This window comes from Polypterus senegalus, unplaced genomic scaffold (genome assembly GCF_016835505.1).
Source record: "Polypterus senegalus isolate Bchr_013 unplaced genomic scaffold, ASM1683550v1 scaffold_5023, whole genome shotgun sequence".
NCBI lineage: Eukaryota > Metazoa > Chordata > Cladistia > Polypteriformes > Polypteridae > Polypterus > Polypterus senegalus.
In genome coordinates, this window is record NW_024377025.1 from 889 (window position 1) to 16,751 (window position 15,863).

At 45.5% G+C, this 15,863-nt stretch overlaps 1 protein-coding gene across 1 annotated transcript in view; it reads left to right on the forward strand.

The window, feature by feature from the left end:
• The first annotated feature begins 257 nt into the window (after positions 1 to 257).
• ttn.1 (titin, tandem duplicate 1) overlaps positions 258 to 15,863 on the forward strand; it is a 136,560-nt gene continuing 120,954 nt past the window's right edge. Inside the window, exons 1-20 of the mRNA XM_039742386.1 lie at positions 258 to 333; positions 427 to 566; positions 703 to 829; positions 913 to 1,179; positions 1,366 to 1,632; positions 4,031 to 4,297; positions 4,424 to 4,563; positions 4,740 to 4,866; positions 7,266 to 7,408; positions 9,696 to 9,819; positions 10,600 to 10,866; positions 10,952 to 11,049; positions 11,254 to 11,422; positions 11,902 to 12,168; positions 12,256 to 12,522; positions 13,799 to 14,077; positions 14,164 to 14,572; positions 14,948 to 15,072; positions 15,157 to 15,423; positions 15,509 to 15,778. Of these exons, the coding sequence (XP_039598320.1) occupies positions 453 to 566; positions 703 to 829; positions 913 to 1,179; positions 1,366 to 1,632; positions 4,031 to 4,297; positions 4,424 to 4,563; positions 4,740 to 4,866; positions 7,266 to 7,408; positions 9,696 to 9,819; positions 10,600 to 10,866; positions 10,952 to 11,049; positions 11,254 to 11,422; positions 11,902 to 12,168; positions 12,256 to 12,522; positions 13,799 to 14,077; positions 14,164 to 14,572; positions 14,948 to 15,072; positions 15,157 to 15,423; positions 15,509 to 15,778 (3,994 nt within the window). The 5' untranslated portion in view covers positions 258 to 333; positions 427 to 452. The remainder of the gene's footprint in view (positions 334 to 426; positions 567 to 702; positions 830 to 912; positions 1,180 to 1,365; positions 1,633 to 4,030; positions 4,298 to 4,423; positions 4,564 to 4,739; positions 4,867 to 7,265; positions 7,409 to 9,695; positions 9,820 to 10,599; positions 10,867 to 10,951; positions 11,050 to 11,253; positions 11,423 to 11,901; positions 12,169 to 12,255; positions 12,523 to 13,798; positions 14,078 to 14,163; positions 14,573 to 14,947; positions 15,073 to 15,156; positions 15,424 to 15,508; positions 15,779 to 15,863) is intronic.

A 15,863-nucleotide genomic window follows, 5' to 3' on the forward strand; every position in this document is an offset into this window, starting at 1 on the left:
GCTTGTTTTGCTGAAATCGGTGGTCCGGACAAACGAGAGGCTCTGAACTTGGATGCTTTTGTCTTCCAGAGGGTGACCCGTACTTCACTGTTAAACTGCAAGATTACACAGCAGTCGAAAAAGACGAGGTTGTTCTGGACTGTGAACTCAGCAAAGACGTACCAGTGAAATGGTACAAAGATGGCAAGGAAATCAAAGCTTCAAAGTTGGTATCCATTAAAACTGATGGGAAGCGCAGGATTTTATCTATCAAAAAAGTGGAGAATAAAGATAAGGGTGATTATGTATGTGATTGTGGAACAGATAAGACAGCAGCAAATGTGAACATTGAGGGTAAGTTTTGAGGTTATGTTTAATGAAGCTGTGTGGGTCTCCTGCCGAGTTTGCCGTCACTCATGTCAATGTGTTCTTTTAAAAAATCACCAGCTCGCGATATCAAAGTCGTGAGGCCAATGTATGGCGTGGAGCTGTTTGCAGGAGAAACAGCACGCTTTGAAGTGGAAGTCTCAGAAGCTGATGTTCATTCCCAGTGGAAACTAAAGGGAGAAGTTCTGGCTCCTTCTTCTGTAAGTTTTCTCCTTGCATTAATAATATTCTCGCTGAAACCTGCAGCCTTCTACTTTCCCATCTTATTCTTTAACCGCTAGGCCTGTCCTACAGATTTGACGTTTCTGTAATTCTTTTGTCTGGTTAACCACCTAGGATTGCGAGATGATTGAGGATGGTGCTAGGCACATTCTGACCTTGTACAACTGCAAGATTAACCAGACTGGCGAGGTCTCTTTCCAGGCTGCCAACGCCAAGTGTGCCGCCAACCTCAAAGTGAAAGGTAACACAAACGTTACGATGACTGGTGGAGTGACTGTCACCTCAAAGCCCCCCAATGCTAACATCTGTGGCTTTTCTCTTCAGAACTCCCGCTGACGTTCATCACACCTCTCAGCGATGTCAAAGTTTTTGAAAAGGATGAGGCCAGATTTGAGTGTGAAGTCTCACGGGAAGCCAAGACTTTCCGTTGGCTCAAGGGAACGCAGGAGATCAAGGCTGACGAAAAGTTTGAAACGGTGGTAGAGGGTAACAGGCATGCTCTCATTATCAAGTCTGCTGCATACGACGATGAGGCCAAGTACAACTTCGAAGCTGAAGACAAGAGAACCAGCGGCAAGCTGATCATCCAAGGTACACGCTGCTCACATCCTCACAGTCTCAGCTTGTTTCCCAGCCTTTCTCCTGGAGGCTACTGAAGACATCCTGTTTCCTTTCTTCTTCTTCTTCTTCCTCCTCCTCCTCTTCCTTCCAGATGTATGGCACCTCTCTAAGCATTGCAAACTGCACGACTGACCCCATGACTTCTTTCTTCCTTAGGCATTCGCCTTGAGTTTGTCAAGCCCATTAAAGACGTAACAGTGAAAGAGCGGGAGACCGCAGAATTCAGCATCGAGCTCTCACATGACAACATCCAGGTCACATGGTACAAGAATGACATCCGCCTGCATCCCAGCAAAGTGGTGCACATGACAGATGAGGGCAAAACCCATTCACTTGCTTTCAAGGAGGTTTCCATCGATGACACGTCTTTCATCAGGGTGGAAGCCATGGGAAAAAGCTGCGAGGCCAAGCTCACCGTGCTGGGTAAGGAGTCCTAAAAGAAATTGTAAGACAATGCTGGGGTTTAAGCTCAAATATTTAACAAATACACCGGCCATTCTCTTTGGAGACTCTAGTCTTTAGACTTTATCTAAATTGTAGGACGTACCAGCGTAAAAATGTCGGCTCTTAAGTGGTTCTTTCCTGGGTTCCTTGTGTGGATCCATTGCTTGACAAAGAACCATTTGATTTGATGAAGGTTTCTTTGCACATGAATTTGGTACTTTGGGCTTTGAAAACGTTCCCAATAAGGGGACAAAATGGGAATCGTTCATGTTGCCAGGAGAGGGAAGGACAGAAAGAAATTCTGGAGGTGCCAACCGGGTCTTCCCTTTCAATCTATTGTGGGCTCAGACAAGACAAGCACTTGATTGTGCGTCAAGATAAACCAAACATTCAAAACTAAGAGTAGTCCTTGTGGCCTAACGCATTTGATGGCTCTTCTTGAGAGGGTCTAACTTTGGAGGAGCTCCGTCTGGCAGTTTGCCTGGTCCAATATGGGGTGCCACCTTCTGGAGACACCCGGGCTTTATAGGGCTTGAACCAGAACGGTCCTCACTGGGCATCTTCTCAGCACTGCTAGTAACAGCGCCCCCTCTCTTCCTGGGGTGGTATCACATACTTTGGATGAGCCCAGAAGGTGATCCTCTGATGCACATGCGTGACAATTTATATCGGGTGGTGCACGAAAAACTGAACCATCTCCGATTCCAATGTTAACATACGTTTCTTAGCCCGTACACGGCTATACAAAAATCCAACTGCAATTGTTTGAAGCAACCACGTGCAATAAAATACACGTTTTTTCCTTGTCGTCATCCTTCAGCCTATATATAGGCGCCGACCCAACACCGAGTGGCACCAGAGGCACGTATAAAACCCAAATAGACTTTTATTTTTCTTCACCTGTGGGTACGTCTTCCCCGTGTCCCACACGCAGCACGCAGTCCCAAAAACACCTCAAGCACTACACAAAACACACTGGTCTCCTCCACCACCACTCCCCTCCTCCTCCTCCCGACTCAGGCTCTCGTAGTGGTGGGCTGCTGGCCCCTTTTATAGTCCACCCAGAAGTGCTCCAGGTGCTTGATTGCCGAGTTCCGGCTGCACTTCCGGGTGTGGTGAAAAGCACCGCCCATAAGGGCTCAGGAGTCCCAGCTGCAGCACCCCTGGCGGCCACCCCAGATCCCAACAGTGCTGTGGAGAACTCCATCTCCTATGAGGCACCACAGTCACCCAGGGGGGCTACCACCGAGTGGTCTGGGGGAGGTACTGTGCAGCCCATGCTTGCTCCCCTGGCACATACACAGAAGGGGCGTCCCAGCCATCCGTCACAATGGCATCATTTATAGTGAGTGCAACACACGTTGACAAGACCTGCGTGAAACATTCGCTTGTTGTTTCAATTTACGTGTCGATTTCCTAGGGCTTCTGGCCAATCCGTTCCTGAATATCTGCAATGACCGCAGGTGTACGAACGAACAGGGCCCGATTCTTTCTGCGGTTTGCAACTGAGCCAGCCTTACGCCACTTCTTCACCAACTCGTGAATACTGTACATGCTCTTTGCTGGTAGGTTTACCCCAGGAAACTTCTGTGCGAAAACGTCCCGCGTTTCTTTAAAAGAACTGGCAGACACGTACGCCTCCACTATTCCAATCCTCTGCTACAGAGAATACATCTTCCGGATCTCATCCACTCACGTCTGTACCCAGTGGCACACAGCTTCCTTACTAATGCACAGTTGGGGCTGCTGACCCCGTCGCGATCGTGGAGCCCCGCCTGTATAATAGCTCGAACCAGCTGGTCGGAAACAGTTCGGTATTTCGTGCGCCACCCTGTAGTAACCTACCTAGATTGATATTGACAGATCAAGCAGACATGACCTTCACCCGTGTTTTCGCATGCTACGAGAATTCTATAAGATGATAAACCCATTGGTGTTTCACAAGTCTACTATCATACAGGGTGGTCCAGATCTAATTATGCAGATCCAGATCTTCTGGATGACTTTGATTTATGTGGGGACGATTCCAGTTCGGCGTGAAGACAATTCTTCATGCCGTCAGTTCGCACTTTTCTCGATGGTCCGGGATTTTTCGGGTTATTTTCTATGTAATCAACTTAATAAGTTATAGCGTAATAAAAATTGCGTAATTAGATCTGGACCACCCTATATATTCAGGGTGATTTATGGAACCTATTACCTTCAAGAACCTTCATATCGATCTTTAGAGACCCGAAAATGGTTCCCGGTGGCACTGGTTCCAATTGGCACCTTTATTTTTAAGTCTAAATCACAAAACCATTGGACACGCATTTGATTTACTTTGCTGCCACATTATTACAAGCCTAGAAAATTAAATCTTGGGTCGTGTTTGCAGAGGGCGAGCCATATTTCATCAGCAAGCTGCAGGACTACACGGCAGTGGAGAAAGACGAGGTCACCCTGCAGTGTGAGATCAGCAAAGCAAGCACACCCGTCAAGTGGTACAAAGATGGCAAAGAAATCACTCCATCGAAGAACGTAGTTATTAGGGCCGACGGGAAGAAGCGCATCCTGACTGTGAAGAGAGCGCTGAAGAGTGACATTGGCGAATACACGTGCGACTGTGGTTCGGACAAGACGACGGCCAAGCTGAACATTGAAGGTAGGTCTGTCGTCGGCTCTGTTGAGCACAGGGGTTGTGTGGAGACATCGTTTTCCACATTTTGAGACGATATGATTGGCCCTTTCCACGGGAATTCACCTGTCTTATCTCGTTCATCTTCCCCAGAGCGTGATATTAAGATCTTACGTCCACTCTACAGCGTAGAGGTGACAGAAACTGAATCGGCTCGCTTTGAAACCGAGATATCTGAAGAAGACGTACATGGAAACTGGAAGCTGAAAGGGGAGCCGCTCCACCAGTCTCCTGTAAAGATCTTTTTGGCTCTTTCATTAATGACAGTTTCTTGTGATGTCGTAATCCTGGTTTAGGCTTTGACTTGTGAATCTGTGCATGGATTAGCATCTCACTTATCCTGAAAGTGTCTATGTGAAGTAGGTAGCCTCTCGGACTTTCTCAGTGACGTTCTTGTCTCCTTCTCAAGGACTGTGAAATCAAAGAAGAGGGCAATAAGCACATCATGATCCTCTACAATGTGCGCATGGATCAGGCCGGCCCTGTGGACTTCCAGGCCGCTAACGCCAAGTCAAGTGCTCAGCTCAGAGTTAAAGGTAATACTTTCATATTTCACTTATACATTTAACACTGGACATTTTATTGACCAGTACTTGTGGTCTTCCTCCATGGCTGGATGGTACGATACTCTCAAGGTCCCTGCCAATCATCTTAAAAAGTTGCCAAAAGCTTTTATTTTTTTCCCGATGCTTAAAAAAAACAGACCATCTGTACTCCTTCACTCCATAGCCTATAGATCTTCAAAGATGGACCGTAGTTAGCGTCACTGTACATAGAGCTTCAGTCTGGTCCCTCTATGGGCACATTTTAATTGAATTAGTGGTATATTAAAACGTATTGAACAATCATGTGGAATTCTGGGCATTCCTGGGGCACTTGCCCCATACGCCAGGTGTATAATCCGGCCATTTCTTCCTTGCATCTTATCTAACAACATCCATCCATTTTCCAACCCGCTGAATCCAAACACAGGGTCACGGGAGTCTGCTGGAGCCAATCCCAGCCAACACAGGGCACAAGGCAGGAACCAATCCTGGGCAGGGTGCCAACCCACCACAGGGCACACACAAACACACCCACACACCAGGACCAATTTAGAATCACCAATCCACCTAACCAGCATGTCTTTGGACTGTGGGAGGAAACCGGAGCGCCCAGAGAAAACCCACGCAGACACGGGGAGAAACATGCAAACTTCACGCAGGGAGGACTCGAGAAGAAGCGTCTCCTATCTGCGAGGCAGCAGCGCTACCCACTGCGCCACCCTATCTAACAGCATTCATCCAGCCAAACGACTTGCACTGAATGGTAAAATGGACAAGGTCTCTGTTCCATGATCAACAAGCACAAACCTGAACGAGCAACTAATGAGTGCAACGTACAAACAATCGCAGGCTAAACCGAAGTATCAAGCTACCGTCAGTTAGTCCGTTGCTGTTTGTTCCCGTGATTTCAACTTTCACCTTCTCAGTATTCAGTATTATGGATTGAGGTGATTTGTTTAAAGTAAACTCTATAAAAACTAATTAAACCTATGAAGTGATCCTGTGCTTCCTGTTTGCGGTGTACATTGCCATTTTAAACGACAAACTTGGACTTGAGAGACCAGGCCCGAGTTTGCAAGTAGGAATTCCGAGTTTGGGACGCCTCTGCTTTCTGTTTTCCGAGTTCCGAGTTTTAGTCGAATGCAGCATTAGGCCCTCCTGACTTTCAGAGTAGGAAATCTGACTTGTGGAAGCGTTTCGGTGGAAATTTTCTACTTGGAATTCAGAAATTCCCACTTCCCAGTTCAAATGGAATGCAGCATTGAAACAGTTGTGACCAGAACAGGCCAATCAGCCCAAGAAGCTGGTCCATCCTATTCACCATAAAAATATGAAATCAAGTCGGGAAGGTTCCTTAAGCCTGATGGACTAAATGGTCTCCTCGATGTTCTAAAGTTCTCCTGTCAGCTGAGCTTCTGGCCATTAGCTAGAAATGTCAGTCAGCCGGTCTGTCAGTCATTCTCCAACCCACTATATCCTAACACAACTATAGTGCACGGTAAATGTGATTATTTAAAAAATGAAAATATATATTAGACTTTACATTTTAAACATTAAACTACGTTTGTTTACTGCGGAAGATCAAAGGAATTTCCGATCAGCATTTTAAAGTTAAAGTTAAAACGGACGGGTTTGATGGAAAAGGCGCTGCGGCCGACAGAAACACGAAACTGAACGGACAGAAGTGAGTTCTTGTTTCGGACCTGAGTAAATATTAGGAAGTGGACCCGCTGCGAGCCGCTCGACTACACGGCATCAGATGTGAACGCGAAGCGAAGTCATTCGTGAAATGCAAAGAGTGCGGCCGGCCGGGTAACGCGAGCCCCTGCTAACGGCCCTCGTAAAGTTCGCAGTTCTGACTTATGGCATTTTTTCGACGGACATTCCCTTCATGACACATGGCCGTGTTGTTGGGGGGTTGTCGGCGATCTAAAACTGCAGCCCATATGTTGCATGTAACATTTTGTTACGAAACCACAACAACATTAAACGATGCGTCGGCATTTTCCTTTGCAAATGGTTGAGTAACATCCAACCTGACATTTTTGGAAAATGCCAAAGGGATGATTGACAGGAGCAGATAGCCAAATTGGGGGCACCGACTGCACTCAGCCAATGGCGTGCACTGGCTATTTTAAAAGCCGCAGGCCTTATCGGGTGTGATTGGCAGGGTAACCGACACCGAGTGCTGACCCCCCCAAAAAAAAACGTTTATGCAAATGAGGAGTCCCCAGTGATCTAACAGTCCCGAGAGGGTCCCTCAGTCGGGGAGGCATCTCTGGGGCAGTGGCCAGCTCCTGGGGGCTCTAGAACATGGAGATTTACAACTAAAAGGGACTACCGGCATCGGGAGGGCTAACCGGACATGTCTGTTCCTTCTACCCCTAAAGCTCGAGTGATCGGGCTGCTCAGGCCCCTGCGAGATGTCACCGTCACTGCTGGAGAGACGGCCACCTTCGACTGCGAGCTCTCCTACGAGGGGATCCAAGTGGAGTGGTACCTCGGCGACACGAAGCTGGAGCCAAGTGACAGAGTAAGTTGTGCCGTCGAACTGGACCTGCGGATTTTCACCTGCTCTGCTGCCGCACCTCATTGTCTGCCGGTATTTCATGCAGGCTTCTGCTGATACTATCAGGGTCTGAGAAATGTTTGAATTATCTGACAACACCAATTTATTGTAAGTGTTTGATAATAATAATAATAATAATAATAATAATAATAATAATAATAATAATAATAATAATAATGGAACGCGCAACACACAATCGTCTTTTTGCGCCATGAAATGTATTTTTCTGTATACCTGGAAAATCCATAGAAACGCTTTTCCTCAAATGTTTTATTACGAAATGAAACTTTGAAACTCGCACCAGGGGCACCAGATTTGTCTGTGGCGACCACCAGAGTTAGATGACCTGGCGGTACGCGGAGAGGCCATCGCTCGCAGCAGTGCGGCACCGTCCACTTTCCCTGCTATTTATTTATTACATTGCAATTCATTAAATTAAATAAGCTTTTCGTTTTATTGTTTTTTTAATACTTATTTGAGACTCAGGAATGCTATTTCAATTTTTTTGCGTTTTATAGATTCTGAATGTTTTAAATGGATGGGCGAATACTCTAAACTCACTGCAGTATAATTAATTCTAAACGCGCGCTCCTGATTGAGAAGAAAGAATTTAATTCTTAAAAGCGACGCCTCGTCTTTATTGTCTTTTCGCTTTTTGTTCTGTTTACAGAGACCCTTCTATTTATTAGATTTGGGGACGATGGACTCCACTGTTTTATTTTTCTCTGAATGAAACACGCAGCTGCGGGACAAACGACGAAGTGTCGCTTGCTCGCCTGCCTGCTCGGCCCCAGGAGTTTGTCAGTTCAAAGGGCCTTCATGTTTCTAATCTCCTGTTCCCTAGAAATTCTTCGCGTAGCTCCTGCATTCTGCTTATAAGGGTCTGCCGGGATCTGAATTCCTTTTCAGGCAAGTGGTCTGGGATTTCAGTGCGCCGATAGCCGCTTTTGCGAAGCCAGCGTTTCTCTTCCTGCAGGTTATTTATAACCGACAGCCTCGAGTGCTTGCGCTCAAACTGAAGGGGGTCAGGCAGAGAATTCCACGAGCGTGCGAAGGAAGGAAAAAAGACGGGAATTTCATTGATAATCCTGGGGCAAATCTCGACGTCACTGGTCCAGGTGACCGCAGGACGCAGTTTCGTCATCACAGAACTCATAAAAATAAAAGGTGCCAAAGTGGCTGTACAGAGCGATGCCAAAGGGGAAACATTTCTGGTTCCCAAAAGAACCGTCCACATGAAGGTTCCACAAAGACTCTTTATTTATTGATATTGACTGACTCCACAAATTAGCAGGAACAGATGATGACTGACTTGAGAAATAACAGTGGGCTCTTCATTTTGAGAGGACCCCGCAGCTGTGCACAATCACAAGCGGTCATTGTTCTGCTGGTAGTCTGCTGCTATTTACAGAGTTTTGTTTTGTCCGTGTTATGGACCTTATAAAGGGCAGAAGAACCAACATCACATGGCAACAACCCTCACCACAGTGAAATGGTTCAGTCAAAGAAAAACCACACAATCCAGTGAGGTGCCACCCAGAAGCGTTAGTTTAGCAGCGGGGGTCCCTTATATAGCGCCTATTTTATAGTGCCTTATCTATGTGTCTATCTATCATATAGTGCCTTTCATATCTATCTATCTATCTATCTATCTATCTATCTATCTATCTATCTATCTATCTATCTATCTATACTAAACCAAAACGGCCAATTCGAACTTAAAGACGCACCAAAGCTCGATCACATCACAATCTTTCTTTCTTTCTTTCTTTCTTTCTTTCTTTCTTTCTTTCTTTCTTTTCTTTCCATGTAAACTAGACTAACACGCTCAATTCGGGCGCTCCCCGTAATCGCGGCAGATCTCTAACTGACAGTGTGCGTTCGTGCCGCTAGATGGCGGTGTTGTTGCTGACTTCTTGTTCTTTATTAAGCGCGGAGGTCGCCGGCCGGTTGTTTTTAACCCTTTCATTAATGCACGTTTGACGTGTGCGCTTTAAAAAAAAAAAAAAAACGGGTTAAGTTACGCAGTTTGCCAAAAGGCATTTCTCACGGGTCCCATTTTATAAATAGGTCAATTGTGACAAAGTGACATGTTGGTGGCAACAGCTGGTAGCTTCTAGGATGCCGAAGGGAAGCAGTTTGTGGCGGTTTGCAAATTCGCAGGTCACTCCTCTCCATGCTCTGCGTTGGCCTTGGCATTTGCAGTATGAAAAAGCAAAGATAAGAACTTTATTCCATCTGGTGTCCCCAGGTTGTCACTCGTGCTGAAGGAAGGGTCCACACTTTCACTCTTAGAAATGTCCAGCTGAAGGAAGCTGGAGAAGTGAAGCTCACAGCCAAGGATTTCAAAATCCAAGCAAACCTCTTCGTTAAAGGTATGTGTGTTTCTGGATTGGCATCTCTTTAGACTGCAGGGGCTCTCAGCCGCAGTCCTGGAGTTTCCTAGTTAGAAGCCTGGTCTAGCAGATGATGGAACTTGGTGTTAAATTCAATAGCTTGTTAGCGCCTTCATTCCTCCATGACTGATCTTTATCACACTGTAGATTTGTTTTCTGAGATCATGAATATGTTTTTAAGTCCAAAGCAGATTTATACCTCTTGGTACGTCCTTCTGTTTCTTTTATTTGAAAACATAATTTTCACACAGAGGGACACTTCATGATGTGCCTACACAGACGTTAACTGGAGTTCTGCTGGCTCCTTTGTTATTTGCACTTCATTATTAATTAATGGCCAGTGAAGAAAACGGACAACAATTAAAACTGAAATGCTGCTGTTTAAAAGTAAAATCAGGAACAATGTGGGTTCTGAATCAGAACAAAGGAGTTTTCTAAAACTGGGCCTAAAACATATTGATTTGTTAATAAATCATAGAAATGGGTTCTAATTAAGAAACTGTTTAAAATGAAAACCTGCAGCCACTGTGGCACTCCAGGACCCTACTTTGGAGTAACCCTCAACTAATCCGAGATTTGCTGTACAAAGTGTACGGGTGCACTGAGTGACTTGAGCCCACGCCACTTAATAATTTATGGTGGGCTCACTTTTATCTAAACACGCATACACGAGTGTGAAGTTCAATTGTGTTCAGACAGGCACTGATGCCATTTCTTTCTATGGACCATCTAACTTGTTGCTTGTTTTTTTGTTGCTAGAACCACCAGTTGAGTTTACCAAACCCCTTGAGGACCAGACCGTGGAGGAAGAAGCCACAGCAATTCTCGAATGTGAAGTCTCTCGAGAAAACGCAGATGTCAGATGGTTCAAAGATGGCCAAGAAATTCACAAAACTAAGAAGTATGAAATTGTGGCAGAGGGCCGAGTCAGGAGGCTCATCATCCAGGGCTGCACACTAGACGACTCCAGGACGTACACCTGTGACGCTAAGGACTTCAAGACTTCTGCTTTCCTCAACGTTGAGCGTAAGATGTCATCTGCTTTATCTGACCTTAGTTTGAACGTGGCCTGCAGCGCCCCTAAACATAATACTTCTGCTCTCTCACACAGCTCCCCATGTTGAGTTCACCAAGCCTCTTACCGACCTGGAAGTCCGAGAGAAGGAGGTGGCCAGATTTGAGTGTGAAGTCTCTCGTGAAAGTGCCAAGGTTTGTCTTGTTGCTTTGACCTCCACCCTTTGATTTTATTCCTGGCCCTAGAGGCCTTCTTTAGCTTTCATCTGAAGGCTTCATTTGGTAGTCCCAGTTCCTCCTTCAGATCGTTCACGCCATAAGCCCAAAGTTGAATATGCATGATGTAATGCCGGGCATCTATAACATTCTTCACCAACATATGTCCTCCACCCCACCCAGGTCCGATGGTTTAAGGATGGCAGTGAAATCCGAAAGAGCAAAAAGTATGAAATCATTTCCAAAGGCGTTCAGCGTATCCTTGTCATCCACAAGTCAGTCTTTGATGATGAAGCGGAGTACGAGTGCGACGCTAGGACTGCCAAGACCTCGGGCGTGCTTACAGTCATTGGTGAGTTTTGGCTTCTCTTCGTAGCCACCTGATAGATATGCTTTTTCTTAGGCTCATTTGACAATGTTGGGTCTTCAGCAAGAACTCATTTGAAGTCTTGGATTGAGGTAGATTATTAAAGCCCGAAAAGATCGAACTTCCTCCATCTAGTGTCCTATGTTAATGGCTCCTAGCTCCCACACATTAGGTACAGCCTGGTCTGCTTGGACTGGTCATCTTTGGCTTACGGCCTATTCCAGCAGTCCACAAGATGACCAGCTCCACTCATCTTGGCCTTCTCCTCGCCTATGGACCATACCCCCAAATGAACTGTCAACATAGCTCCTTCAGAGGCCTCTTCCTGTTCCTGGGACTGCCCCAGTAACAGACATTTATCTGCTTCCAGTGTTATATACAAATGTATGATAAATATCAGCACTTCCTGAGTGCCTTACCCACCCAACTCCTAAATCCAAACTCTCACACCTTATCTTTTGCAGAGGAAGAGGCTGTCTTTACCAAGAACCTCTCTAACGTGGAAGGAACCGAAACAGACAGCATCAAGCTGATCTGTGAAGTCTCCAAAGCCAGTGCTGAAGTCGTATGGTACAAGGGCGACAAAGAGTTGCCTGAAGGTGGCCGGTTTGAGTATGTGAGTGACGGCAGGAAGAGAATTCTTGTGATTCAAGATCTTCGCATTGATGATTCTGGGGAGTACAATTGCCGCCTGCCAGCATCTCGCACTTCAGGAACACTCAAAGTGAATGGTAAGGTACTTCCCCATCTTTTGTGTCCGCTTGCCTTTTGTGAGCACTTCTAGACTAACCTTTTCTCTCACTGCGATATCCTTACAGAACTAGCCGCAGAGTTCATTGCCAGACCACAGAACCAGGAGGTCTTAGAAGGTGACAAGGCAGAGTTTGTCTGCTCCGTCTCCAAAGAGGCCTTTGAGGTTAAGTGGTTCAAGGGAAGTGAGGAACTGGAAATCGGGGACAAATACAATATCATCTCAGATGGGAAGAGGAGAGTTCTTGTGGTGAAGAACTGCAAGCCAGGGGATGAAGGCACTTTTGCCGCTTCCGTTGCTTCATCACGAGCCACAGCAGAACTGACAGTGATTGGTGAGTAAAGCAACATGGCAGGTTAGAAACGATAAAGTCAAATGGCCTCCATGCATGATTGTCATTCACAATTCATTGTGCCGTGACCAGTGAAGGGACATTGGTAGTGGTCACCTTCCTCTCCTCATTATACATCAACATTTCGATTGGCTACAGTAAGATCTGATACTCTCTTTACTTAAGTATACTGAAACTTAGCAGTGGAAACAAAGAGGAGAGAGTGGCCATGACACTTGAATACCATTTTGTGATCCCTACATGTCAGGAATTGTTGAAGCCAGAAACACGTAATTAATTCCTCATCTAATCTCATTTTATTTTCCTAAATGCTTTTCCTGGTGAGGGAACCCTGTCTAAAATATTACACCGTCACTCGCGTACTCGAAAAATCTTTTGCAAAATACACACATAAAAATGATGCTTGTTCATTCGGCTTCTGAAATGTTAAAGTCCCACAAACAGAAACAAATTTGTGTAATGCAAAAAAAAAAAAATCATCCTCTCACAAGAACATGGGGTTTACTAAGTCGGACGAAGCAACTGGGGAACATCTGAAAGACCACGCGAGAACATGCAGTGTCCACCTCAACAGGGTGCTCAACAATCCTGCTGTTGTTCCACTGAGTCACCCGGACTAAATACTGCAAAAAGACAATGAGGACCAAAATAATTAAATACAAGTGTATTGATGAATCTTCATTTAAACGTTTCAAACAAAAACAGACCTCATTATAAACCTTAATGTCTTCACAAAGACTTGTTCTTAGGTTCATAAGCTCCTTTGCTTGTTGGTTTAAACTTAGTAGCTAGTACAGTAACTTTACGAGGAGGAGAATAATATTTTCAGATGTTTGATAGATCAATGCAGTTTTGAAATTAATTCTGAAAGGAACTGAAAGCATTTATAGCAACGCTAGGATGTGGGTCATACAGCAGGCCTACTACCAGCCTTGCCCACAGAAGAGAAGATGCGGCATATTGACTGAAACAGATAAAAAAAAAATCATTTTAATAAAAATGCGAAGAAGATAGAAAAGCAGTTTTAGTTTTGAAGTCTTCAAGCCCATTGACCCTCCACATCCACATTTTGAAGCAGAGGTGACTCCAATTGACTATTTTGGTTGTACCACCCACCCCTTCTGCTGTTTTCACTCTCATTCCGATGTAGTTAGTTCTTCAAAATTCTCAAAGAGGTCAATTCATGTCCACCAAATGTTGTTCTCCTTTTGAGGAAACTGCTCTTCTGACAGTAAATTTATTGTGCATTGATTTACAGAAAAACTCAGGATTATCACTCCTATCAAAGACATGCACGCAAAGGAAGGACAAGAGATTGTCTTCAACTGCGAGGTGAACACTGAAGGAGCCAAAGCCAAATGGCTGAAAAGCGACGAGACCTTGTTTGAGAGTGCCAAGTACATCATTACTCAGAAAGACTTGGTCTACACGCTGAGAATTCGCGATGCCCAGAATGAGGATCAGGCCAACTACACGATTGCTCTGTCCAACCACAGAGGAGAGCATGTCAAGTGTTCTGCAGACTTAGTCGTCCAAGGTAACGGGCAGTCGGTGTCTTTGTGTAGTGGCATTGCTTCACTCATAAGACCAGAGTTTCATTGTGTTTCTTTGTGTATTTCACAGAGGAGGACCTCAGGATCATTGAACCTTTGGAAGATATTGAAACTCAGGAGAAGAAAACGGTTAGCTTCACTTGCAAAGTCAACCGTCCAAATGTTACCCTGAAATGGATGAAGGGTGGCCAGGAGATCGTATTTGACAAGCGAGTCATGTACAAGGCTGACAAAGTGAAACACACCCTGATCGTCAGGGACTGCGGCCTAGCAGATGAAGGAGAGTACACCGTCATCGCCGGACAGGATAAGTCCACAGCCGAGCTGATCATTACAGAGGCGCCTACCGACTTCACCGCTCACTTGCAGGACCAGACAGTCACAGAGTTTGACGATGCTGTCTTCACGTGTCAGCTGTCCAAAGAAAAGGCCTCTGTCAAGTGGTACAAGAATGGCAGAGAAATACGTGAAGGTCCAAGGTAGGTTCTTGTTAATGTATGTAGCACAGGCTCAGATAGAGACCAAACATGTCTGCATGAGAAAGGATGGTACGGAGTCAGAACAATTTCTGCCCTGGTAATCACTTGCTGCTATTGCACTGAGATAGAGGAACACACATGTCTGATCGTTTATTTTTACCGTATCTCACCTTGACTCTGTGAAATTTTTGTGGCACCAGCGAGTCGGATTGTGGGTACCACAATGCTGTATGAGTGTTTGTCAAGATTCGCATAGCATGACTTGTCTGTGTCATTGTCACGTCTACATAGCTTCTGGTTCCTGCACAGAAGCTCACTAAATTGACAACAAAGATGTGCAGATCTGATCGTAACTCTTAGTTCTGTCTCTTCCAGGTACCAGTTTGACAAAGATGGCAGCATCTGCAGGCTGACAGTGAGGGAATGTCGACCTGATGATGAGTGCGAGTATTCTTGCGGAGTGGAGGACAGGAGGACCAGAGCCCGGCTCTTTGTTGAAGGTAGACATCCTTTTGGCTGGCACGGATAAGTGTTGTTGCTGCTTTAACCGGGCAGTTGGCTAATCCTTCCCTGATTTCCTGTAGAAATTCCTGTTGAGATAATCAGGCCGCCTCAGGATGTCTTTGAAGCACCTGGGTGTGACGTGATCTTTGAATGTGAGCTGAACAAGGACAGAGTGGAAGTGAAGTGGCTGAGGAACAACATGATTATTGTCCAGGGTGACAAATACCAAATGATGAGTGAAGGCAAGGTGCACAGACTGCAGGTCTGCGATATCAAGCCTCGAGACCAAGGAGAATACAAAATAATCGCCAAGGACAAAGACGCCAAGGCTAAGCTGGAGCTGGCAGGTAAGCATTGTTTAACTGAATGTCACTTGAACCTTGTCTTCTGGTTTATGGAGTTTGAAACAGCATCTACTGCATCTCTTTTCAGCTGTGCCAACCATTAAGACAACTGATCAAAACCTTGTGACTGATGCTGGAAAGCCATTTGTGATGACCGTTCCCTATGACGCTTATCCAAAGGCTGAAGCAGAGTGGCACTTTGGAGATGTCAGTTTGCCAAGGCAGAACGTGGATATCCTACCAGACTACACTAGCTACAGGTTGTCTGATCCTAAAAAATCAGACAAGGGTCGCTATAAAATTGTAATTCAGAACAAGCATGGAAAGGCGGAGGCATTCATCAACCTGGACGTGATTGGTATGTTGGCATCTGATAGCTGGCTTGACAGGAACAGCCTGTGTCAGCGTAATGTGACCAAAAATGCTAACTTCTTTTTCAATCT